Genomic DNA, 26766 nt, shown 5'->3' on the forward strand with positions numbered 1-26766 from the left:
CCAATAACTGGACCCCATTTACTGCAGCCCTCTGCATGGACATCCATTCCAGCCCTGGCAGAGAGCTGATGGCAGAGCCTACTATCCACATCCCCTCTTTGCATTGAAGATGCAGTCAGAATGGTTAGCAGCCCTTTAACCAAAGAATTGGGCTCTGCAAATCAGAGGGGAAATGTTAAATTAGGTAGGTAATTAGACAAGAGCAGCACGAATGGCGAATACAGCTAGACTGTTTTGGTAATTTTGAACTGACTTGAGTCAGGAGGGCTTGCGTTATCATACTAAGTTGTCATGCTGAGTTAACATGGAAGTGGGGCTGATGGAAACCTTACAAATGAATTCCTCCGGAAAAGATGCTAACCAATGTCCCAGGGACTTTCATGACATGGACAGATAGATGTGATCACACTAACTTAGATTATTTTGGGAACAGCCTAATTAAGGCCCTAGGGAGGAGGGTCCCCAGGGATGTATCAAGAGGGTCCTCAAGAAGTAACCAGATGTTTGCTCCACAATAAAGGTCTTTAGGGGACACACACACAGTTAAAGTAACAGTGTCCCTAAATAAACTGCTCTCAACATCTGACCAGGACTTATGGGCCATAACAGAGACAACCCAGGCTCTGGTTAATGTGATGCGTCTCCCTACCTTCTTAGTTTGTTTAATTTAGATTGTAATAGTTTCTCAAAATACAGACATTCTGCCTTTCCACTGAAATTAAAATGTATGAATTTATTTAGGTCATATTATAATAAATATATCATATTATTATTTAGCAGAAGGAACCTATATAAAACAGGTGTTTCTATCTTATTTAGTAAGAGTGAATATTCCTTTAAAACTCTTAGAAAATGTTACCTCTGTTAGATAAACAGACAAAAGTATAACTTAACACACACTAAGTACAAACACCATGGTCCTGGTTACCTGATGCTGGCTGGATACTCACAACAATAGCTGTGCTGAGGATATCCTCTTGTTAGACCTCCTAATATCTTACCATGTATATTGCTCTGTACAAAGCATGTCTGCTTTCGTGCTTCTTTGCTCACTATGTAGGTTTTCAGCTAAAGTGCCTATGACCTGGCCAAGTGCAGTGGCTCACATCTGTAATTCCAGCACTCTGGGAGGCTAGATCAGGTGGATTGCTTGAGCTCAAAAGTTTGAGACTAGCCTATGCAAGAGTGAGACCCCATCGCTAGTAAAAATAGAAAAAAATAGCCAGTTGCCATGGTGCATGCCTGGGAGGCTGAGGCAAGAGGATTGCTCAAGGCCAGGAGTTTGAGGTTGCTGTGAGCTATGACACTACAGCACTCTACCCAGGGCAACAGAGAGAGACTCTGTCTAAAAAAAGAATAATAATAATAATAAAGTGCCTATGACCCCAAAGTTAATGCCTTAAATTATAACTATTATTTCCATGCTAAAACAAAACGAGGGTGCACACTTATGGACTTGTGAACACGAAGAAGGGAGAAATGTTGCCAGCCACTGTTAACCTGAACGGCCATGTCATGCAGGGTGCTGCTGGTCAGGCCCTAACAAGGCCAGAGGAGCCTTCGTGCTGACATCTGGAGATTGTTTACTCTCTTCCAAGGCTATGGACACAGATAAGTTGGGAAACTGGACTTCCTAATACCGGTCAAGGACCCAGGGCACTCTGTGCACCGGGTGAAGAGTTGACTAACTAAATTTGGTCTAGAGTAAAAACGCTTTAAAGATATAACCACTTTAAGTTTATTTATTTTTTATTTTTGTATTTTTTTGTTGTTGCAGTTTGGCCAGGGCTGGGTTTGAACTCGCCACCCTCAGTATATGGGGCCGGCACCCTACTCTCTGACCACAGGTACCACCCTAAGAAATGAGGAGATTGTGTAACTTCGTAACCTATGAGGGGGAACATGTTAGACATGTACTGTATATGAGTAGTAATATTGCTAATGTTTACTTTTACTGTGAAAATTAAAAGCAACAAAGAAAAACAGGGGGCACAGCGGTTCTTTGGACAAATATCCCCACTGCTCTCCGGAATTGCTGGCTTTTCTATAAATAAAAATAAAACTGTTAATCTCTCATCCGCTTCTCCATTGATTGGCTTGGGTGACAGGTGGACAGACTCCTAGCATTTTTATTCTAGACTAAATTTATAGTTAGTAAACACTTCACTCAGTGCACAGAATGCCCTGGGTCCTTGACCAGTACCATGGAGTCCAGTTCCCTAACTTATCTGTGCCCATAGCCTTGGAAGAGCATAAACAATCTCCAGATGTCATCACGAAGGCTCCTCTGGCCTTGTTAGGGCCTGACCAGCAGTACCCTGCATGACATGGCCGTTCGGGTTAATAGTGGCTGGTAACATATTTACGATTTGTATATAATTCTGCATGTATATTATGCTTAAATGTAAAAACCCTTAACATTTCTAGACCTGGCTCTGCATAGAGATCACCCTAGGATGCTATCGGGGATCCCAGGCTCAGGCCATCCCATGTGGAACTAAACCCTGATTTCCTATAGCACAGCTGAAAGCAAATGAGAATTTTACAGCAAGAATTACTCAGCGCTTGGAGCTGTAGGGAAATAAACAGCAAAGAGACCACTGACTCCATGGCTTCTCCTCTTCCTAAGAGTTCCTACCAGTCCTACCCTCCTCAGGGTGTAGCCAGCTTCCTGAATCTAAATTACTAAGCATTTGTCTCTGTAAGGAGAGCACAATAATTTGTCTTTCTTTATGAATAGAAGAAGAAACCAAAATAGCTGTTGGACTTCATCTCTGTGAATGGAGGACAAACAGTAACGATAGCTCCAGTTCATGGGCCAGATCAGCTGCGTTGATATAGTTGAGGGGATGATGGGATCCACTGCTCAGAGGACACACTAATAATCTGTGGGCAAAGCATAGATATTCCCTGTAAGGAATTTAGCCTAATATAATAGAAGTAATTAGTGACAGGAATGCTCAAAGACTCAATATTTAAAAAATGGTTTAAAATTGCTAAGAAGGCCAAAATTAACTGGAAACCACTAACATAAAATTAGTTCAATGACTTGTGAATAATTAAACTCAATAATAGTGAAACAATTTTTAAAACCCTATTGTAGAGCAAATCAAATATCCCAAGAGTGAATACAAGACAGAACTCAGGCTTACATGTTCCCAGCATCCTCCAATGAGTCTGATGCCCCTAAACACTGAGATCACTCCCAAAGCTCCTGAAAGGGAAGATCTGTTGCCATAAAGAAAGTAATATTGGCTGGTGCCTGTGGCTTAAAGGGGTAGGCCACTGGCCCCATATGCCAGAGGTGGCGGGTTCAAACCCAGTCCTGGTGAAAAACTGCAAAAAAAAAAAAAAAAGAAAGTAATGTCAGTTATGAATAATACTATTGCCTTCTATAAATACATTTAAATGTATACAAAGAACAAGAGAGTAGAACTCTTTTTTTTTTTTTTTTGAGACAGTCTCACTTTGTCACCTTCAGTAGAGTGCTGTGGCAACATAACTCACAGCAACCTCAGTCTCCTGGGCTCAAGTGATTCTCTTGCCTCAGTTTCCCGAGTAGCTGAGATTATAGGCTCCTGCCACAATACCCAGCTACTTTTAGAGGTGGCGGTCTCTCTCTAGCTCAGGCTGGTCTTAAACTTGTGAGCTCAGGTGATCCACCTGCCTTGGCCTCCCAGAGTGCTAGGATTACTGGCATGAGCCACCACACCCAGCAAAAGTAGAACTCTTGTTGTAAAGTACCAATTACCTCAGAAGGAAGGAAGGATTCTGGCAGTTTCTTTTATCATCCTTTGGTTCATCCATGATAACAATTCCATTCCCGGATTACACAAAGATTTTGCATGGAAAAGCCTAGGTCACAGGCCCCTGTGGGTGGCAAAGCCTTGCTATTAAAAGTGTGGTTTAAGGATCAGAGGCACTTACATCACTTATATCCATGAAAGATCGTTAGAAAAGATAGCATTTGCCCTCTCTCCAGAGCAAAGATCACTTTACATGGAAGAAAAGAGTCCTCTGTGGCAAGACTTTGAGATCTAGAGCAACTCATGTCAAAGGTCAAGAAGGGGCAGGGGAGGACTGTGTGGACAGAGAAGTCCTTTCTCTGGAGCTGCAAACACCAGCTTGTCAGCACAAGATTCCCTAGCATGAAGCCACTGTGGGACTGGTGAGCTTGGTAGGACCTGGATGCAGTTCTACCTGAAGCTGTTCTTGGATGTCATTTACATCCATCATTAAGCTGCTCTGTTAAAGGTCTTCTCTTAAGACATTTTTTTCCCATTTTCTTTTTTTGAGACAGTGTCCCACTGTCACCTGGGCTAGAGTGCAGTGACATTATCATAGCTCATTGCCACCTCAAACTCCTGAGCTCACATGATCCTCCTGCCTCAGTCTCCCAAGTAGCTGGGACTACAGGTGCACATTACCACATCCAGCTAATTTTTCTATTCTTTGTAGAGATGGGGTCTTGCTTTTGCTCAGGCTGATCTCAAACTCCTATCCTCAAGCAATCTTCCCACCTCAGCCTCCCCAAGTGCCAGGATTATAGGTGTGAGCCACCATGCCCAGCCTCTTAAGACTTTTAAAGTAGGATTGTCTAGCACAGGCAGACAATATTTTTTAACCAAAATGATATCTTTCTAGAGCTGGGATGATTGCATCAAATAAGCCTGTGAAGTCACGTGGACCAGGTGTGTATCAGTGATCCTTCTAGGAGCCACAGAGAAGAGTCCTTTCCTGTTTGCTCACTTGCCTGACGGTGCATGAGTTGCAGCCCCTGCAGCTCTGGAGTGAGTGGGGTTTGGACCCGGTGGAGGAGCCAGGGCACCAGACTGTTAGCTCAGAAGTCAGAGACCTGAACAAGTTCCTCGGAGTCTCTGCCTCAGTTTCCCTTCTCTGTCAAGTGAGAATGATAAGTATAACTCCTTCATGGGGTGCAGATGAGGACGGAAGAAAATGCTCCAGGTAGGGCTGGGTTCAGATCAGGAATCCTCCCAGGCAGGAACTTGAGGTCTAGAGCAGCTCACACCAAAGGTCAGGCAGGGAAGGACTGTACAGACAGAGGAGGCGTCTCTCTGGAACCGCAGACACCAGCTTATCAGCACAAGACTCCCTCTGAGCCCAGCTGTGATGGTGGACAAGGGGGGTGGGGCCCTTGGCAGCTCTCTGGTAAATGTCCTCCAGCTGCTGAACCCTGGACAGCCTGTGATGCCCCTTCTGCAGGCCACTAATGACCTCCCGTGGACTCCCCATGGGTCTCTCTGCCCTTTTCCCTTAAGGAAGTATTGGTGTGGCCCTTGGGAGAGGTCTCCTCCATTGTTCCTCTGCCCTCTCTCTTCTCTGGGCCCTGAGCCCAACTCAGGGTTTTTGGGGCTGCTTCTCAGGGAGACTGAAGACCTCTAGGACCATCTGCTTCTCAAACAGACTGAAGACCTCTGGGGCTATCTGCTTCCCAGGGGGTGGGGGCTGGTGCTGGGCATCGCAGGCCAGGCAAGAAGGGGCAGGGAGTGCCCCTACATGAGTGAGGGCTGTTCCCCACTGGACTATGGGATAAATTCTGACCATTAGATTCCTCAGCTGGATCTGGGGACTTGGAAGGGGATTATAGGTTTTAACTGGAAGTTCCTGTGTTTCTGGGATCTGTGACTCACTCTCCAGGTGAGTCTTACTTACTTCCTGATGCCACTTCCTCCCGTGTCCACAGCAGCCCTTGCTGAGGAGAGGCCTCCCTCAGTGTCCCTGGGGTGGGAGGCTCCTCCTGCCCAGCCCCTGCCTCCAGGGTCCTATACTATTCTCCCCTCCCCCAGCTACTCCCACCTGGACCAGCTGAATCAAATCTTGGGTTAAGGGCTCATCTTGCCAATAACCTTCACATGCTTTCCCTGCATGTTCTGGCAATCCTGGGGCTGCCTCCCTGAGTCTGTTCTGATCGCCTGCCTCAGGGCCCCACTGCCAGCCCCCGTGCAGTCTCACTTTCCAGAGCTGGGTCACATGGCAGTGGCCTTGAAGCTTCCCAGTCACCTTCTGCTTTGGGGGGTTCAGGTTCAACATACAGATCAGACCTTCCTGGTGCCCCATTTCCCTCTGGGTGGGTTTGGAGGTAGAGGGCACAGGACAGCCCACCATCCCTTCTGCCGGCCTGGAGGCTTAGAGTCCTTGGAATGAAACTTCAGGTGCAGAATTGGGGCTGCCTATGTACACAGGCCTGTGCCTCTCTGCAGGGATAGAAGTAAGCTACCCTGGTGCTGCTGGGGTAGTTGAGGTGCTCTCAGGAGTAGGCTAAGGTGACCCCAGTCCTGGGGTTCAGCCTCTGTGGACAGACTAGGGAAGGGGGTCCATGGGGGCCAAGGGTCCTGGGGGGGCTGTGGGCCTCTCAGCTCAGGTGTGGGGTGGTATGGGCCTGGATCTCCCACTCACTGTCCCTTGGAGCAGTGGTGGATCCCACAGTGGGATTCGGGCCCAGGCAGGTAGGAGTTCACTTCATGTCAGGGCCTCACAGCCCCTGACTCCCAGATAGGGACACTGAGGCCTAGGGCCCTGACATCTTGCTCAAGGTTGCCCCTTGGGGGCGTCTCTGGTCCTGGGCTCCTCCTGCTGTTGGACCTCTACTGGGGTTAAGCTCCTGGGGCCTCACGAGGCTTAGAAGGATGGGGCGGTTGGGGGTAACTACTCTGCCAGGCTTTAGCTGCTCCCCAAAAGTACACCAACCATCTGCATCTGGGAGGCATAGAGGCCACAAGTCCAGAGCCAAGGCAGGGGACACTAGCGCCTGGGTGACATCAGGACAGGCACCCCACTGTCCCCCAGCCCCCTCCCAGCTGGGCAAAGGACCACGGAAGATTCAAATTCAGACTGAGTTATGGCAGTTGGGGGCTACTGGTCGGAGGCCCTCCCGCCTGTCATTGGAGTGAGAGGGGCCCTCCCTGCGTCCAGCCCCTGGTCACAGCCCCATGATCTCCGCTGCTGTCCTTTCCTATCTCTCGCCTGCATCCAGGGTCCTAGTTTGCACCTTGCCTGTGTCCTGCCTTCCTGAGTCTTCTCCCTGACCTCTCCACCACCCCACGGTGGCCTGAGAACAAGACCTTGTTGGTCCTGGGCCCTGCCTACTCTGGAGGCTTCCTGCCTGCCTCAGGCCTCAATCTCTACCCCCTTTAGCTGTAAAAGTTACTTAATGATCTAACTGGTCACCAGACAGTCACGTCCACCAGTCCTCCCCTGGTTCTGGCCCCGTGAAGGCCATCACGACCCTGTGCTAAAGATAAAGCAGCAGATGGAAAACGTACAGCTTAGGAATGCAGCAAATGTTGTTAAGAATCCTGAAGCTTTTGATAAGAGGGCTGGGTGAGGAGGAGCCAAAAATAGTAAATGTGGGAGGGTATAAGAACTCTGTAAAGTAAGGCAGGCATTGAGAACTATTTCCCTAACATCGTGAAGATTCTGAATCTTGATGTAATAAAGGACAACTTTAACCTACATGAGTGTTTGATTCCTGGTTTGGTCTTCCCTGTTACAGATGAGTGCCACCTCCAGGAAGTCCTCAGTTCTGTGACTCCCTTTGTCCCACTCTCTCCAGGACCCTTAACACTTGCTCTTCCCCTCCCAGGTTCCTTCTGCTTGTCCTACTCTTGGCTCTTGCTGGGTCTGTCCTGAGTCCCTATTCCCTGGCTATAGCACCCTTGCAGCCAGGTCTGTCCCTGCAGCTCTGAATGCTTCTGTCTGCAACAGCCCAGCTCATCCCTGCCCAGGGGCATCTCCATGGGGGGTCCTCTCCCATGTTCCTTGCCCTGTGCACTTTCTTGGTCACCAGCTCCTTTCAGCTTCTTATCCCACAGCCCAGCCTGGGCTCTGGGGGATAACTGGTGATGCACCCCCAGCATCAGATATCCCCTTCTGGCCCTCGTGGCTGATGGTCCCTACCAGGCAGTGGCCCTGAGATCAGGAGGCCTGGCATCAATTTGTTGGCACCTGATCCCCCTTTGCACTGAGCCCTCCACGGAGCAGGCCCATCCCCTCCATCTGGTTTCTGGGGGGCCTCACGTGTACCTCAGGTCAGGCGTGAACCTTGGTGTGGCTAGGGGCTCTACAGTTTGCCTGACCTGAGGCTGGCACAGGAGAACACAAGATGCTGTAGTCTGGGGTGGGGGAGAGACCCAGGTCACAGCTGAGAGTCTTCCCCAGGGGAGAGTGGTAGTAGTGGTGCTGGTGGTGGCTTTCTTTCCAGACTGGTGGAAAATTGCATCTGACTCAGATAAGCTCCTGAACTGCCTGGCTGCCCTTGAGCTCCGCTTTCAGGGAGCAGGACACATGCATGGGTACCCAGGTGTGCCCAAGACATGATCCCAGCAGCCTTTCTCCAGGTGACCCCAGAAGCATCAGGTGAAGCTAGACCACCTCCCTCACAAGGGGAAACTTCAGGGCTAAAACTAGGCCTGCTGGTGAGTATGGCATTCCCAGGGGTGGCCTCTACTGTTGTGAGGTGCAGGTACGACAAAGCCCATCTCTCAGGTGACTATAGTAGGTACAGATAGTTTGAACTATCCTAAGGCTTTTAGTTAATACTTTCTGGCTCAATATAACGATGTTCTTCAGATACCTGGACAATCCTCTGAAGAATAGAGGATTCTGGGTCGGGGTAGGAGCAGTGCTCAGACCCATAATCCCTGCACTTCAGGGGGCCAAGGTGGGAGGACTGTTTCAGGCCAGAAGTTGGGGAACAGCCTGGGCAACAAAGTGAGATTTTTGTCTCAGAAAAGGTAAAGCTTTTCAGGTATGGTGGCCCATGCCTCTGTTCATTCCTAGCTTCTTGGGAGACTGAGGCAGGAGGATCACTTGAGCCCAGGAGTTTGAGGCTACAGTGAGCTATGATAACATCGCTGTACTCCAGCCTCGGTGACAGGTAACATCCTGTCTCTTAACAGAAAAAGGAAGAAAGAAACCCTCTGGGTCAACACTTGGTAGCACACCTGTGCCAGTTATTGTTGAGTGACCAACAGAACTTAAAGGATGTTCATATATTGTATTTTTAGTCTACTTATTTACCTATGAAGAAATTAGATAAATAGGCATTCAGGCAAAATAACAAGTATGCCTTAAGAAAAAAACAAAAGCCTTGGAGATACGTTGTCTCCAAAGCTGGGCCTCAATGAAAAAGAAGATCAGATAAATCAGAGGAACACAAAAGTTCTAAGGAGAAGTGCCTTGTATTTACTTCAGTTTTTCCTTCCTGCAGAGAAAATAGAGAACAAAATAACGTTAAGTTCAACAGAGTTGGCGCAATGTCCATGGGTTTGCTTGCGCCGTGTTAAATGTGTCAGTCCTTCAGAGCGCCATGTTGCAGGAGAAGACAGAAAACAAAAAGCTAGTTTTATGTCTTAGCTCTGAAAGAATAATAAGTCATTCTTTCAATAAATTGTTCCTTATCAAATAGGGAAGGAATATTTTCCATATTACCCTCTCAATCTCAAGTCTTACTTTGAAAGAACTGAGTCTGTGCTTGTGTATCTAGTCACAGTCAAAAGCAGTGATTTTCAACCCTTGTGTGCCAGGAGTGGATCTTAGGTGTGCCGTGAAAAAAAAAAAAATTTTTTTTTTGAGACAGAGTCTTGCTTTGTCACCCTGGGTTGAGAGTCATGGTGTCATAGCTCACAGCAACCTCAAAGTCTTGGGCTCAAATGATTCTCTTGCCTCAGCCTTCTGAGTATCTGGGCCTACAAGTGCCCAGCTATTTTTAGAGATGGGGTCTTGCTCTTGCTCAGGCTGGTCTTGAACCTGTGAGCTCAGGCAATCCACCCGCCTTGGCCTCCCAGAGTGCTAGGATTACAGACGTGAGCCATGTGCCTGGCATTGCCATGAAAAAAAAAATTGTTTTAATGAGACATAGTCTCACTTTGTCTCCTTTGGTAGAGTGCTATGTCATCATAGCTCATAGTAACCTCAAACTCTTGGGTTTAAGCGATTCTCTTGCCTCAGCCTCCCTAGTAGCTGGGACTACAGGCACCCACCACAACACCTGACTATTTCTTTCTTTCTTTCTTTGTTTTTTAACAAGCCCAGACCGGGTTGGAACCCATCAGCCCTGGAGCGTGTGGCCAGCACTCCAACCACTGAGCTACAGGCACCCAGCCTGCTGTGAAAATTTTTAAAGATCATTAATTATTTTAAAAGAAGTTCAAAACATAGTAAGGACATTCCTTTTTTTTTTTTTTTTTTTACTTTTTTTTGTTGTTGTTAATCAACATAATTTAAGTGTGCTATAGAAGTTTGTTGTTTTTTTTTCAGTTTCAATTTCTTTTCTTTTTCTTATTTTTTTTAATTGTTGGGGATTCATTGAGGGTACAATAAGTGTAGAAGTTTAACTATAGGTTCAAGTGTGCTGTAAGATTAAAAAAGGTTGAAAAAATATTAGAGTAAGACTAATCATTTCCCAGCCTTCTTGGAATTATTGTTCTGAATCTCATCTATCCCAAATTCAGAGCAAAGAGAGATGTAGAAACATCTCTTGCCAATCTCTTTCAAGGACTTCCCAGGTGGTCACTGGGCTACATCCAATATTTATGCTCTCCTTATGAGAAAGAGACTCCTTTGAAATAACTTGATCTGCTTTGCATTTTCCAGACTGAAACTTCCTGGAACTACCCCTTGACTATGATGGCAATGAGAGAATCTGGCAAATCAACTGCCCACGTCTCTACGTAAGTTATGTACATTCAAATAAAACATCTGTGGAAATCTTTAGCTCTTGTGCACTTTCCAGTAGAAGCATAATCATGTTGCTGTTTAAAGACAAGCCTGATCATAGTTAACAAAAGGACTTTATAAAGTAGCTTCTGGGTTTAAAACATCTATAAACTGGTGACAGGCAAACATGTTTATGGGGTAAACTAAAATGAACTTCAGTTTCTTCCAATGTTCATTCCCAGAAGGGTCACTGATTAAATGCTCGAGTTAATGCTCCCAATCTCAGGACAGGTTGATTCCTTGTCCACTGTAACACTGTCGGTTGTACTAACAACTAACGGCTCTGCCAACTCTGCTGTGCAGGTGGTTCCTGCTTACTGCCTAACTTACTGTAAGGACCTGTGGAATCTTCTGGCAGGAAATAGGTAAAGAGCCTCCGACCACTACTCCAGCCCCTGAACCACAAGGCTGTGAGCAAAGGACTCAGGACATGTGCTGCCCAGGATCCTAGATCACTGTCACCATGAATGGACACAGAGGACTGAGCCAGGCCTTGCTGGAGTCCTAGCTCAGATGTGGCTGTGAATGGCCAGTCCCAGGAAACAATTTTTTTTTTTTTTTTTGTAGAGACAGAGTTTCACTTTATTGCCCTCGGTAGAGTGCCTGGCGTCACACAGCTCACAGCAACCTCCAACTCCCGGGCTTAGGCGATTCTCCTGCCTCAGCCTCCCAAGTAGCTGGGACTACAGGCACCCACAACGCCCGGCTATTTTTTTGTTGCAGTTTGGCCGGGGCTGGGTTTGAACCCGCCACCCTCGGTATATGGGGCCTGCGCCCTGCTCACTGAGCCACAGGCGCCGCCCCCCCCCACCCCAGGAAACAATTGATTGCATCTGAATGGAGCAAATGATCTGACAGATTCAGTGTTGAATGTTTCATTTGATCTGAGCTTGTGATGTACCTTTTCTTAATCCTGAATCTTTGGATTAACGGGTTCTACTTATAGAAAGTGGATAAAATGTCTCAAATGGTTTCATGTTCCAGCTGGCTCCTCAGAATTCAGAAATGCCTCCCCAAATCCTCAAAGATTATAATGAAGAGCATAAGCCAATAAGCAGCCTAAAATAATGGTGATTCTATAGGCGATGTTAATCAATTGGTCTTGGCAAAATACTTCTACTGGTGAACCTTGGTGATCAATTACCTCATTGTCTCTGCTAAATCTGTCTACTTTCTCTAGGCCTAGTTGTGAGTTTAAAAGGATTTTTTAATGTCCTTTTGATAATGGAGTTCTCAAAGTTGGAGTTCTCTGCCAACTCTCCTCAGCAGGTGGTTTCTGCTTTACTCTCTAACTTACTGTAAGGACCTGTGGAATCTTCTGGCAGGAAATAGGTAAAGAGCCTCCCACCACTGCTCCAGCCCCTGAACCAAGAGGCTGTGAGGAAAGGACTCAGGACATGTGCCGCCCAGGATCTAATTTGTAACCATGAGAGAAAAAGCATTCACTTAGGTTTGACAAGCACACGATTAAGGGACAAGGACTTTGGGTGAAAATAAGACTTCTGATGTCCTCTGGGAGCTCTGACCTCTGGAATTCCAGACTGCAGGGTTGTGGGGCATCCCAGAAAGGAGGTGCTCCGGTGGGTTGGGTCCCGGGATGAGGCATACCAGGCCACCCTGTGTTTCTGATCACTGAGGGGCCAGAGCTCACCTGATCTAGACCACACCCTTGAGTGTTTTCCACACCTGATCCCTAGTTAACTGAGGCCACAGTGTCCTGCTTGTATGTACATCACACAGACCTCCCTGTCTGAATGACTTTTACTCATGTTGGCAGATGAATGGGTGCTGGTGCAGACGTTGCAAACAAAATCCTGTAAAAAGATTTCCAGTCCTTGAAGCACCAGAGTTTCTGACAGACAGATCTAATACAATGCCCAATCTAGCAGAGGAAGTAGATGAACCTTTATTCTCTAAAGTTTTGTCTGGTGACTTTTGGTATTTTTATCTACATCTTTATCTGAAGAAAAAGAGAAAGATTTTCTTTCCCTTTCAATCCTACATCATAGTTTTTGCAAGGAACTCTATGTGAAATAGAAAATGCCATTATTGGTACTACCTAATTATTCTCTTCTGTTGACTTATATGTAACTTTCATTGCTCAGATTATTCTCGGAAGGGTATGTTCTAAGGGCTAAAGGAGCTGCAAAGAGATTATATCATTTTTACACCACTTTGAAACTAAAAAATATTATAAGATAAAATGAATAAAAATACTAGGAATTGAAGAATTACAAAAGGAGTTTAATAATGTTGATTTGAATTACAAGTGGCATTATAACCTAATAATGTTGCATATCCTGAAACAAGATATTTTCTAACACTGTCCATGGAATGGCCTAGAAGCAATGATCCTCAGTAGGAATGAGCACATGTACCACTAATATTTGGTGTCTACATACCAATTCCCTTCGCAAGGAAGGAAATAGCTCATTCAAGTCTCAGAAGGAAAGCAATAAAGTAGCTGGGTCTGTTTCTATCAGAAGCCAAGGTAGTGGTCAAAAACTCCTAAGGGCAGGTCAGAGGGAGCCAGAATTCCATCTGAAGCCTCTGCTGGCCACGCTCTGGGGCAGATGGCTTCAAAACAGATGACTAGCTCCTTGAAGCATGTTTAAGAAATAATTCTATGGTGACACTGAGGAGAATCTGAATCTATAAAGGGACACAAGCAGAACATATGTGACAAGACACGCTGGCCATCATCAGCCCAACACTTGGTGCCAAATTCTCAGGACATGATCCAGCCTGCCCCTTCTCCAACTCATTTTCTGACCTGGAGGGACCAACTTGGACAAACCAGGAATGGCAAATATGTCCCCCACACCCTTTATATCCTCACATGAGAGACCTCACCTGGCCAGCTGCTCCCTCAGCACTCCCTGAGATTCCCCTATGTCCCTGCGCTGCTCTTCCCCACCCCACCCCCACCGCCTCTGGGTATCTGCCAAACTCCAGTGAGGAGCCGACTCCACTGTCGCAGCAAACTTTGGGCAGACAGCCTTCACGCGTCTGTTTTTGGGTTGTCTTCTTCCATTTCCACACTGAAAACACAGGAAAAGTGTTTCCACCATAGGTGATGTCTATCAGGGCAGTTTCTTCCTCTGGAAAGTGACAGGTATGGGGAAAGGATGAGGCGATCACCACCCTGTGTACAGCTTACCACAAGCATAAGGAGAAGCTCTTCTTTGGTGCTGGACAGAAGGACAAATACAGAAAAGCAAAACTGGCAACTCTTAAGGTAACTGACTCAGGCAGGGAGCTCCAATGGCCACTGAAACCATTAGGTAACCTGTGGTGGGAAATGGAATAGTCAAGTGTGGACTGCTGGCTAATTTCCAGGAGGACAGGAGCACTTATGAGGACGCTTCGTGGAGGGCACCATGGTAATAAGGAAGCACTGGTGAGGGCAAGTAGTCGTGCACCCAGACATGGTATTATATGTAGCACATACCCCCTAATGGGTTCTTGTGAAAATAGTAATGTTATTGAATCTTTTTAAATCTTCCCATTAATAGGAACAAGGGGATAAAGAAACAAGTTACAGGAAAACTGAAGAAACCATTTAAAAAATTCTGATTGTAGGGAAAGGAAGAGCAGAGAGAGGGAAGGAGAGAGGGGGGTGGGGTCTTGGTGTGTGCCACACCTTTTGAGGGCAAGACACAATTCTAAGAGGGACTTTACCTAACAAATTCGATCAGTGTAACCTGGTTTCTTGTACCCTCAGTGAATCCCCAACAATAAAGAAAAAAAATTCTGATTGTAGGAATTCCACAGGACAAATGGCTTAGTCACTTTATTAAAGGATTCGTTCTGTAAAAATTGGACTTAGTCAACATGCCACACTCAAGGATCCAAAAGGCCATAGGTGGTCCCAAAGCCACAGGTCCCCACCCCTGGATTGGTGTTTTCAAAGTGACTGGAAATAATTAAGTACAGAAGTAGAAGGAGATTGATGTTTGTTCTGGAAACATCAGAGTAGCTCCTATGAGAATAGGACTCCAAGTGATAACATTTATGAATCTGGGTGATTCTGAGATGCTTTCTGAATGCACTGGACAATAAGAGGCACTGCCAGAAACCACAGAGACGATCACATGGCCCACTCCTGTCATCTAGCACCCTGGGAGGCTGAGGCAGGAGGATCACTTAAGGTCAGGAGTTTGAGACCAGCCTGAGCAAGAGTGAGAGCCCTGTCTCTACTAAAATTAACCAGGTGGAGGACTGAGGCAGGAGGATCACTTGAGCCTAGGAATTTGAGGTTGCAGTAAGCTATGGTGATACTACTGCACTCCAAACTTGGGGCTGAGGGGGACAAAGTGTTACTCTTTTTTTAAAAAAAGGAAGAAAAAGGAATGAAAAAAACTGCAAAGGATGTTCTCCTTTTGAGGAGGACACCAAAGAGGTAAGCGACACTCCATACCCAGTTTTCCCAGTATCACCTTGGAGAAGTGAGTTCAGTCAGAAAGCCAAGGTCTTCTCAGAATAAAGAGAAAAATCAGAATTTGTCCAACATCTAGAAATTGAGGGAGGACACTCCTGGAATGGAGGGAGCCACATGGGAAGATTCCCCCCCCAATCCTGCCTGTAAAGCATCCTTAAACCCACGTCTGAACCCTAAGCTGTGCACATGCAGGGCAAGCCATCAAGGAGCCCAGTGTCGATAGATGCTTCACACAGGAAGACTGAAGAAAGACTTGTGCAGGGGCTCACTACAGGCACAAATCTGTGTCCTCAGTCCTCCGGGAAACACAAACTGAAACCCAAAAGAGATCACCCCACCACCACTGGAATGGTTAAAGTGAAAACATGGCCAGACATGGTGGTTCACACCTGTAATCCCAGCACTCTGGGAGGCCAAGTCAGGAGGATCATGTGAGGCCAGGAGTTGAAGAACAGCCTGGGGAGGACAACAAGACCCCATCTCTACAAAAAAATTTTAAAAATTAGCTGGGCATGGTGGGGTGCTGCTGTAGTCCCAGCTACTCAGGAGGCTGAGGCAGGAGGATCTCGAGCCCAGGAATTTAAGGCTACAGTGAGCTATGATAGCACCACTGTACTCCAGCCTGGGTGTCAAAGTGACCCCTCTCTCTGGGGCTAGGGGGTGGGGGATGAACAGAGAACACTGACTAGTCAGAACTCTTGCTCTTCGAAGTGTCAAATGGCACAGCCACTATGGAGGACCATTCAGCTTCTTAGAAAGTTAAGCATATACTTATACTGTAACCCAGAATTTTGGGTTTAATAATAACCTTAGAAAAACGAAAACATATTCACAAAATCCTTTACATATAAAATATTTATGTAAAAATATTTATGACTCAAAGGAGGGGTTAGAAAACAATAGCCTATTTGGCAAATGAGGCCCTCTATCCGCTGTAGTAATTAAAGTTTTTTTGCAACACAGCCTGTTCCACATGGTCAGGTCTCATCCATGGCCGCTTCCATTCTCCCACAGCAGAGCTGAATGGTTGGGACACAGAATGAAGGATTCGCAGGATGGTGGGTGACGACCCCTCACCCTAAGGGGTTGTCAGGGCCTCTGCAGCAGTGTCTGCCTTGACCAGACAGGAACCCAGGACCCTGTCCTGTGTGAAGATAGTGCACAGGCCCTGACAGCCCCTCTCCCCTGGGCATAAGGATGGAACTCTGCATTCTCTGTCTTCTCAAAGGACCCCCATCTTGCCTTGCACCCCACAGCACCCTCCCCCACCTGAGTCCAGCAAAGGCCCAGCTGAGAGGTCGAGGCCTTATCTACCTGCTGCCTGTCTGGTGAGGGCCCCCTGCTGGGTACAGCCTTATTACCCTGGGCCCTGGTCTCAGGCCTCAGATTCCAGGTTAGGCAGCTGAACCTGCCATGATGAGAACAAGCAGAGACAGCCCATCAGAGGTTCCCTCTGTGTGACGTCATTCCTGGCAGTTGTTTCCTTGGAGACATGCACCAGACAGTCACCAGTCCTTGCTCCTCGAGGTGAGCCCTAGGGTACAACTGAGAGGCCTGTCACCTCTGGAATCTTGGTCCTGTCTCATAGCAGCCCCTGTCCCCCTGTCTGAGTTCCCAGGGACAATCCCACCAAGTGTGAATTTGGGCCTCCCTACGGGAGGGTACTCTAACTCCCTGGGTCTATTTTGAAACAAGAGTTCTCTGGGTGGGCTTATTGCCCCCTCCGTGGATAATCTACTCTGACTCCTTTTGCTGCTTCTGTCCTTCCTTAAGGGCTTACAAATGAGAAGTCCTTGGTCTCCCTCCAACAGTGGTCTATGCCCACAAACCCAGGGGCATCTACTCACAGGGCCACCCTTAGCCTTTTTCACAATGAGCTGCCAGCTCCAGGATCCATCCTGGGCAGCAAGTCAGTGGAACAGTCTCTAGACACAGCTGGAACTCAGGGTGGATGAAGGGTGGGAAGCAGAGGATCAGGGGTCAGCCCCACATCTATGAAACAAGTTCAGGCTCCCTGTGAGTGCACACTGGTCTCATGACTAAACCAGCCCAGTGTGCAACATTGGCCTGATACTGACACAGATGTGGTGCAAGATAAACCTACCTGTGACTCACATGAGTCTTCATCAAGATCAGTAAAGGGAAACCCATGTTTGACAACATCATTACTAACCTCTGTACAGCAAAGTCCATAAACAAGGTCAAAGGATAAGGACAGACACTGAGAAGATATTTATAACAAATAAAATAACATAGTATCCAGATGAGTGAATGACCCTTGTTCATAAGCAAAAGAAAAAACAATAGAATAATTAGCTAAAAAAAAATCATTATTAGGAGAACTATAGAACTTGAATGTTCAATCAACATACAAAATGATATTATGTTCGACACCACTGGTAATTAAGGCATAAGCAATATGAAATGGTAAGATGGTGCTTTCTATGCTTTTGACTGGCAATAAGAAGGAGTCCCCAGACCTTGCCATGATCACCTAGGTGAAGGACTCCACAGCCAGAGAAGCAATGATGTGATGCTATTTTGCATCTCAACTAACTGGGTATTTTTCAGTTACCCACATTCAGTTAGCACGTGAAATAGGTAAACAATAAACCCACCCCAGGAAGTGTCACTTTCTTACCTTGGCTGGTGGCCCAGGGACAGTTTCCAGGGCAGTATGTGGTATTTCCTGTGCTATGGTGGCCCTTAAGGGTCCGGGAGCCAGTGTGAGGCTCCTGCCAGCTGCTAAGTGTATGTGTGTATCCACACAGGTCCCAGTGACACACTCAACATGGGGAAATGACTACCAGGTGAGACCTATATGGAGAGGGCAGTTTGTCATGTCAGTCCAGTGGGGAACCAGGATGGCATTGAAAGGTCCCTGGTAGCACCAGAAATGTCACTTCAACAACAAAATAAATAGATCCCAAAAGAGGGCATCCTCCCAACTTAGAGCACAGTTACGAAAGTGAGTGGGCGCAGACCCTTTCGGGAAGGATAAGGAAGCATTTTTGTCACTCTAATATTTGTGGTGACATTGCATCCCCTCACTAGGGTCCCTCTAACCATGGACCCTCGTTCTGTGAACTGTCATGAATCTGAAATTGCTCTGTCCCTCACATTTTGTTCATTTTCCATTTAAGCTCTCCCCTAGGAATGAGAGGCCTAGTGGCCATCTGGAGGGACTCTTGGTGGCCATTCTAGCTATTTTGCCCCTTACATACTGCCATCCACCTGGCCACCGAGGGTAATGGCTAGCTCCTGGCTTCTGTCATTCCAGGATCCCACCATTGACATAAGGATGCCTTTTTCCCTGTCAGCATTTTTCAAACTCAGCCACTGATGAGTTCCTAAGAGTCTCTGGGACCCTATCACCTGGGCATTCTTGTGGCCTTAAGTTCAGGTGTGTCCTCTGCTCTCCCGTGGACAGACATGAGGTGGGCTGTTTGGTCTCACACAGAAATCCATTCTAACATCCACCTTCTGGCCCCGCCTCAGAGCCCTGCCAAGGCAAAGCCTCAGTCTCTAATTACTGGCTATTATCATGTCCAGGCTCCCAGGGGCCAGGACAAGGGGGCATTAGGACAAATCTCAGGTGACTTTGCCAGGATGTGGAACCTGGAGGCAAGGCAGAGGGGCTCTGCTCAATGATGCTTCCAGCTCCAGTCTGTGCACACCAGATTCAATACCCCAGAGCCAGTGCAAGCCTGTCCTCAGCTCTTGCCAGGATACACTGGCCACCTCAGGCAATTGTTGGGGTTGAAGCTCCTTCCTCCCAGAGTACAGGTGGGGTCTCCCTGCTGGGTTCCAAGAAGAACCAGACTCTTATTATGGGCCTGAGGGGAGAGCCACAATGCTCAGGAAGAAAGGAAATGGCTTCTACCCCTGGCCCCATGGCACAGAGGCCACCACACCATGAGTCAGCTCACCCTCACTATGGGCTGTGAAGTTCACATATCACCAACATCCCATGTGCCCCATCAGAGAAGACCCGGCAGAAGATGTAGGAGGTATTAACCAGAGCAAGCCTGGTGCCCTAGTGAGAAGGGCACCAGAGTCCAACGAGTGTCTGCAGCTATAACTGCAGTAGGAGGTGGCCAGGGGGAGATCAAAGAGTCCTGCTGAATACTCCCTGCACTCTGATCTCACCCTGAAGCCTGGAGAACTTTCCTTTTATTCCTAACAGATTGAGGGAGACGAATCTCACATCCCTTACAATCCCCCTTTTAAAGTCTACAACCCAATGGCTTTGAAAAATTTCATATACACACACAGCCACCACCGCAGTGCACCTTTGCACATTTTCATCACCTCTCCCATTTCCCCAGCTCCAGGAAACCAGCAATCTGCTTCTCCCTCTGCAGATTTCTATGATTTACATCTCCTAGGAATGGAACCCTAGCACACGTGTTCCTTCGGATGGCTTCTTTCATGTAGCATAGCATCTCCAAGGTACATCCACATCATAGCATGTGTCAGTTTTTTATTCCTTTTTTGTGGCTAATATCACCACAGTGTAGATATACCACAATGTGCTCATCCCTCCACCAGCTGATGGACACTGGGTCATTTCCGCTTTTGATTATTTTGAACAGAACAGCTGCATTTATTACAAGCTTTCCTTCAAACACCTTTTTCAATACTCAAGGGTATCCACCAAGCAGTATAATCTCTGGGACACAAGGTATTATAATTCTATGTTAGAATTATATGAGGGAATGTCGAACTGTTTTCCACTTGCAAACACATCATTATACATCCCCCCCCACAAGGTATGAGAACTCTGATTTCTCCACATCCTTGGAAATACTTGGTATAATGCACATCCTACAGAGTGTGACATGGTTCCTTAGTGTGGATTTGATCTCTGTTTCCCTGGTGAACAGTGTTGTTAAGCATCTTCTTGGGTGCTTCCTGGTCATTTGTACCACTTGTTTTGAGAAATATCTATTCAGGTGCTTTCCCCCTTTTAGTGAGGACAGTTGACTTTATTTTTCAGTTGTAAATATCCTTTATATAGTCTGAATACAAGTGCCTTATCACAGATAGGATTTGCAAATACTTTCTCCCATTTTGTAAGTTGTCTTCAACTGATAGTGCCTCTTAATGCACAAATGTTTTAAATTTTGGTGAAGTCCAATTTGTGGGTTTTTTTTTTTCTTTTATTGCTTGTGCTTCTAGAGAATTATGCAGGGAACATTATCAAATGCAGTTCCATATTTTTATCTGGAACTTAGTAGTTTTATCTCCTACACTGAGGTCTTTAATCCTTTTCGTGTAATTTTTGCACCTTTATGAAGTAGTGGTGGGCCTGTGGATCAGATGGTGGCTGAATGGATTACTCAGAGGGGACTCCTGGCTGAGTACTCATTAGCCACGTTGAGTCTCAAGGTGACCCAGAAGGACCTTCTACAGAGGCACTGGGGAGGAGAGGACTCTATGGCAAGTGCATGGGGGTGGGAGACAGGTGGTAATGCACATTTAACAGAGCACCCATGAGCAAAGGGACTAGAATGGGGCAGGGTGTGAGCCACTGCAGACATAGAAGGTGGCAGGAAAGCCTGGGGAACCTCAGTCTGAAGCTCTCTGATGGGCCCCATCTTTCCCTGCCCTAGAGCCTGGAGTCCTTTCTGTGTGGGAAGGGGACACAGCTACTCCCTCTGACAAAGTCTTACCTCCACTGAGGCCAGCTGGCCTCTGCCCCATGCTGGATTTGAAGTGGTGAAGAAATCCCTGGGTTTCTAGGACTGGCCCCCTAGGAATCAGGTTATCTTCTGGTCCACAAAGCAGAGGCTTCCTAGGAAGGAGGAACAAGCCCAAGGACTGACTCAGGGACCAAGTGGGTGGCAGAGGACAAGCCTGTGGGTAAGGGCAGAGCAGGGTGCAGCGCTCTGCATAGGTGACCTAGCCTGGGAAAAAAGAGCTGGTTCAGAGAGGCTGGCCCTGGAAGCCTGGGTTGGCAGGAAGGTGGTGACCATGTATGGCACTAGAAGACAGTGGAAGAAGAGAAAGACAGGGTCCCCTGTCCAGGGCCCTAGCCTCCATATGCTGCAGAGGTAGAGCCCCAGGACCCAGAGGGCAAACACTCCACAGCCCAGGCCCCACAAGACAGGGAACTGGGGGCAGGAGACCTAGTCACAGAGATTCCTGGGCAGGCCTCCACACCAGAGTGACCTGATGACTCTCCGCACACCCAGCGCCCTCAGGCAGGGACAGTGGGGTCACTGGTTCCTTCCCAGCCTTGCTGCTTTGTCCATTCTGACCCCACCCCTGCTCCAGCTCAGTTCCTACCAGTCACAGCCCATAGAAGGGGTACAGATCTGAGCTCCTTTCCACCATCGCCCCAGCCGCAGCACAGTTTCCAGAGAGGGCAACCGCCCAGCATGTCAGGGCAGTGGGGTGGGGGAATGCTGTGCCTGTCCCCAAGGGCAGGAATCAAGCTCAGGCCTGGACAGGACACTGAGTAGCCCACAGGACGCTGTCCACAGAAGGTCCCAGCACTAGCCCTGCCTGGTCCTGCCCAGCCCAGCCTGCCTACCAGAGAGGCTTGGAGTTTGTGCCTTGGCTCAGCTGTCTGGGAGGCAAAGGCTTCCACAGGTGACTGAAGCCCATAGGCTGGCCCCAGGAAATCAAGGTTGTTTATTCCCTAGAAGTGATAGAGGGTTTCTCTCTGAAGCCACCCTGCCCAGGGAGGCCCCCTGCACATGGGAGGTCCCCAGCTCAGCCAGGGAGGGCCTCCTAGGTTAGACAGGACTCCATCAAGCTGAGAAATGGCCTCAAGCTAGGAACTGAAATCTCCCAAAGTCAGTAACACACAATTTCTTGTATGTTCACCTGTGAGTTTGTATGTTTCATTTGTGGGCACAGGAACTGTCATTCCTATATACACACCCCTTCACAACCTTCACTAGCATTTTCTCTTAACAAGGTTTGTTAGCTATTAAAGTTAAAACATACATTGACTCGTCTCATTTATGCTACAACTATCAAAACTGCTGATAAGAATGTGACTCAATTAGTAACTTTCTGCAGATAAGTCAGGCACAAATAAACCAAAACTGAAATCTGTAAAGCTTCTAGTATTTTTAGTGCTTCTAGAAGATTCTCTGTTATGTCATCCAACAGTAGATTGATCTAGTCTTCTAAATATGTTTTTCCTTATGTTTCAATGCCTGGGATACTGTTAAAATGGTGAAGCAGTTAGTTACATCAAAAGTTCTCCTGAGCAACATGACCAGCAACACTTGAAAAGGCTTTGTCAGAAACTGGCACCAACTGGTTTCCTCTGCTATGAAACTGCTTGCTGGGAAATAAGTGAGCAGCCAGAATATAGGGAAGTTGCTGCAAAATTTCCAGAAAGAAAAGTATGATGAATAGAAAAGGAAAAACATTTGCACTCAAGTTACGTGTGCAGAGATACCTCACCGCACACCCCTCTCTGAGGCTGGGTTCGTGTGTGTGCCTAAAAATGCACAAGGTCACTGTGTGGAAATCTGTACTGTGAACAACATTAAATATTGTGGGAAAAATCAAGGAATTCACCTAAATGCTCCACAGTCTAATCCCGATTATCAACGGTAATTCTCAATCCATAATAACCAAAACACGTCAGAACGTGGGTTTGAAGAAAACAGTAATAGTCCACCTCTAAGGGAGCCTGGGAACTCCCCTGTGGTCCTTCAGCGCTGCCATGTGAAGGATGCCAAAACGCTGAGGCAGCAGACATCACCGTATGATCCCCGGGGATCTATGGGGATGTCCCCCCTCTAAACTACAGTCTTTTCTAAAAGGCACCACCTAGGTGGGTAATGCTGAGCTGCAGGGGGGAAAAGGATAAAAACTCATTACGAAAATCACTTTTTCAACTTTGGTGATGGATGTGTTGATCAATTTGATTGTGGTAACTATTTCACAGTAAGTAGCACATCTGAGATGTATCCATTTTTATTGGTCAATTAAACCCAATGAAGTTTGTTAAAAATTACCTCTGGCATTTAGCCATTGATAAGAACTTGGAAAGCTATTAAAGCGCAGATTAACCTCGTCCTTTGCCTGTGAAACTTAAGAGCCTGAGCCTGTGCCGGTACGCGTTTCCCTCCCAGATGGCGACGAGGCCCCACCCCGGAGTGCTCCAGAAGTGGCTCAGGACGTCGCCACAGCTTCTAACTCGCCCCCCCCCCACACACACACACAGACACCGGAGCGCACACACTTGGCCCGCTGGTCTTTGCTGGATTTTGCACCCCGGACACGGGGGACCCTGCGCCCTCAGCACCTCCGGCTTGGCGTCGGCGTCAATGGCTTCCAGCGCCCCGCTGTGGGCTCCCCGGGGTGGATAATGCCCGGGCGGCCCGAGAGAACCACAGGCAGGCTCCCGGGAGCAGAGCACCTCCAGGCCGTGGGCCGGCCTAGGGCCTGCGGGCAGGGACCCCGGCCCTGGGCCTGGATCGGGGTGGACCCTCACCGGGACGTGGCACAGACTCGCTGGGACGCGGCCGGGGCGCCTCCCTTCCGGCGGGCGGGCGTAAAAGGAAACGCGCAGCTCCGGCCCCAGTGACGCGCCTCCAAAAGCGGGAGGTTGTAGCGCCGGGGTCCAGGGAGGTCCGGGGTTTCTGCCCGGCCTCCTCCTTGAGAACCCAGATCCGCCCCCTGACCATTCTCCTCTCTGCACCTGGGTTCCAGAGGCTTTTAGTGTCCCAGTGTTACTTCTCCAGGTCCCCACCCGTACTTTGTCACTGTCTCTGTACCACCTTACTCTGTTAGGAAAGCTATTCCCTGGAGGCGGAGAAAAAAGACGTGTGGGCTGGGTCAAGTGAAGAGGATCTGCCCAGGGGTGGGCGGCAATCCCTCTCTGCTGCCCTCGCCCAGTCCCGCTGGGTGCTCGGTGGCGCTCAGATTCCAGGAGGGGTAGGGCGAGAAGATCCCGAGCCCAGGCTTTTGGCTGCTGGAGGCCCCTCCAACCCTGGACACCCCAGAATGTTTCAGAATGAGGCGAGGGCTTCTGGGAGCATCCCAAAAGTCCGCACTTTGGTGGGCACGTTTTGTTGATTGATTGGATAAAGGAAGGAACCTTAGGAATCTCTGCAGGCCCTTCCACTAAGAACCTGGTTTTCCTCCCACCGCCCTTTGCCTGTGTCTTCACACTCAGTGTTCCTTCTGGGGTATGCCATAACTCTTCCAGAAGGCTTGCAGACAAACAGTTTCCATCTTCTTGAAGAGCCTATTGAGAATGATAAGGGTACCAAGACCAGTTTGGGCACTTTTTTAAACAAGTTGTGTACAGAAGGGTTCATCTAATGTCACTCTTTGGTAAGCGGCAGCTCTTTTTTTTTATCTCTAGGCATTAAGTAATGAGTTCATCCAGCCTCAGCATGGAGAGTAGTGGTTTCTATTGCTGGCCCTAGGTGGACCAGTTATGTGCACAGGTAGGTGGGAGGTAGAAGCCTAGATAGGGCCTGAGCCCAAGGCAGAAGCTGTTCTGAGATTCTGTACCACCATTTGAGTGTCCCTTTGGATGGGTGCCTCAGTGTAATCTGGGTAGTACACCAGCTTATGCCAAGGCTTTGACTTCCTAGATTCATGGGCAGAGAACATAGGCACATGTTCTGCCTTACCAACAGGTTTTTAGCTTCCTAAGTTCTTAATAGAGGCCCAAATGCAAGGAGTAGTTTTTAAAATAGTATCTTATTGATTTGATTAATCACTTTCTGCACTTGCAATGATAAAGCGTTTGAATTCAGAATTACCTGCGGGTTAGTGTCTATTACAAAAGTAAAAATGGAGATTGAACTTCAAACCAGTGGTTACTTCTTTGCAAACTCTTGTTCCTAAGAGGGCATTCATGCTCTGAGACTTTGTTTCCTCTTGGGAGGCTGTCACAGGATCAGAATGATCATACCTTCCTGTATAGATGGTTTATTGCCTTGACCTTGGTCTGAGAATTACAATTAATGTTTTCATTGGACAGTTTAGCTGTAAACTGTAATTCTACAAGGCTTTACCTATTTAAAAACCTATTTGCAGTTCTACCGGCAGCGGTGGCACTTTCTGTGCTATTCTCAAAGCAGGCATGATCTCCTTAGGGATGGTCTTGTGTCCCCAGCATAGGGATTGGGTATCCAGATCTAGGACCTCAGCTCAATTTTGTAATTTTTAGTTCTAGAAAACATCAGCGTCCATAAATTCAGTGCAAATAAAGTGATTTTACATTTGTCTTTATGAATTTCATTTTAAAGCTGTGTTAACTAAAGTTTCTTGAGCCATAATACTGCTTTTTAACCTCTTTTCCAAGAAGTCAGTAACAGAAACCAAAGTGGTAGCAGAAAGAAACAGCACCAAGTACTGCAAATGACTTTTACGTGTAAGAGCCTTGTGTGGTCCATACTGTTTATCAGTTACCTAGTCTGAGATCTGGGACATTTTAAAAGTAGCATCAGCATTAGTACAAAAAGATAATCTATAAAACCTACATTTTTTTTATAGCTTATTGATTATAGTGGCCTATGAGAACTCTTTCCAGAAGGTTTTAGCTTTTAGAACTTTATGAAGAATTTCTTTTCAGCTCATTTGAAAAGTCTTTTATTTGTGTGGATTTGAAGCTCACCAAGCAGCCGCAGACACCAGCTTTAGGCATGTGTACATTCTGCCAAATTAAACAACTGCAACAAACTTCATATCTGTAACTACCAAACAACTTTGTCAAGGAAAGCTCCACGAATATTTTATACAACATTCAAATAAGGTGATGAGGTTTACCTTACCACCCGTCAGTAACAGAAACCAAAACCTAAGAGCTCAATTGGTCATCGAGGGAGGCCGGTGGACGGATGAGCTTCCAACCCCGGGACCCAAAGTCTTGGTCCCTCGGCTCTGGGTAGGCCTGAGCCAGTTTGTCCACAGACAACGCCCCTCCCCCACCTGGAGGAGGTGTCACCTTACACCCAGGGTAAGGACCTCCTTCGGCGCCAGAGGGCAGGGCAATGCACACAAACTGGTTGGTTCTGTGGTCTCCGCTGTCCTCCGCCCTCCCAGTTTGCCCTGGAGTCATCGAGATCTGCTGCGGTCTCAGACTAGGGGTGGAGATCCCGTCCCCGCCTCCATAGTGAGCATTAGCCCCAAAGCTATCCTCTCCCCCCAGTCCTCTGAGGGGTGTTGCGCCATCAGGGAAAATGTAGGGGGTAGTCGTAGAGATCGGACAGTGTTCCGACCTCCCCACTGGCGGTGGCAAGCGCAGGGCCTCCCTGAGCTACCGATCCCGGCCTGGATGTCACTCCGAGACCCGGGGAAACGCCACTCTCCGCACGTCCCTCCGCAGCCCCGCAGCCCCGCAGCCCGGGCTCCTAGCGCGCTCCAGTCCCCACCCATCCTCCGCCGCCACTCTCTGCACTCTCCTGGGAGGACTGACCTAAGGACTGGAAAGTGACTCTGCAGGACGCAAACGTGTCAGGACGTCCGGGGCGCTGGGCTTTGCTGAGGCCAAGAAGCCCTAGCCTTGCGCTATCCTGGTGTCTGCCTCCAGCGCAACCCCGGCCAGGACCATGGGGTTCCCAGAACAAGCCCTGTGACCTTGCCCAGCACTTCTTCCCGAC

At 47.8% G+C, this 26766-nt stretch overlaps 1 protein-coding gene across 1 annotated transcript; it reads right to left on the reverse strand.

Moving 5' to 3' along the window:
* Nucleotides 1–2318: 2318 nt before the first annotated feature.
* LOC128594759 (uncharacterized) lies at nucleotides 2319–25811 on the reverse strand. Its single transcript, XM_053603642.1, has 5 exons — nucleotides 25782–25811; nucleotides 23377–24398; nucleotides 20854–20975; nucleotides 3153–3214; nucleotides 2319–2886 (listed from the first exon to the last, which is right to left on the reverse strand). The coding sequence occupies exons 1-5, from the start codon at nucleotides 25809–25811 to the stop codon at nucleotides 2824–2826; spliced, it is 1299 nt and encodes a 432-aa protein (XP_053459617.1). The 3' UTR covers nucleotides 2319–2823.
* Between the last annotated feature and the right edge of the window lie 955 nt (nucleotides 25812–26766).

The sequence above is a fragment of the Nycticebus coucang genome, chromosome 9 (genome assembly GCF_027406575.1).
Source record: "Nycticebus coucang isolate mNycCou1 chromosome 9, mNycCou1.pri, whole genome shotgun sequence".
In the NCBI taxonomy this organism is placed as follows: Eukaryota; Metazoa; Chordata; class Mammalia; order Primates; family Lorisidae; genus Nycticebus; species Nycticebus coucang.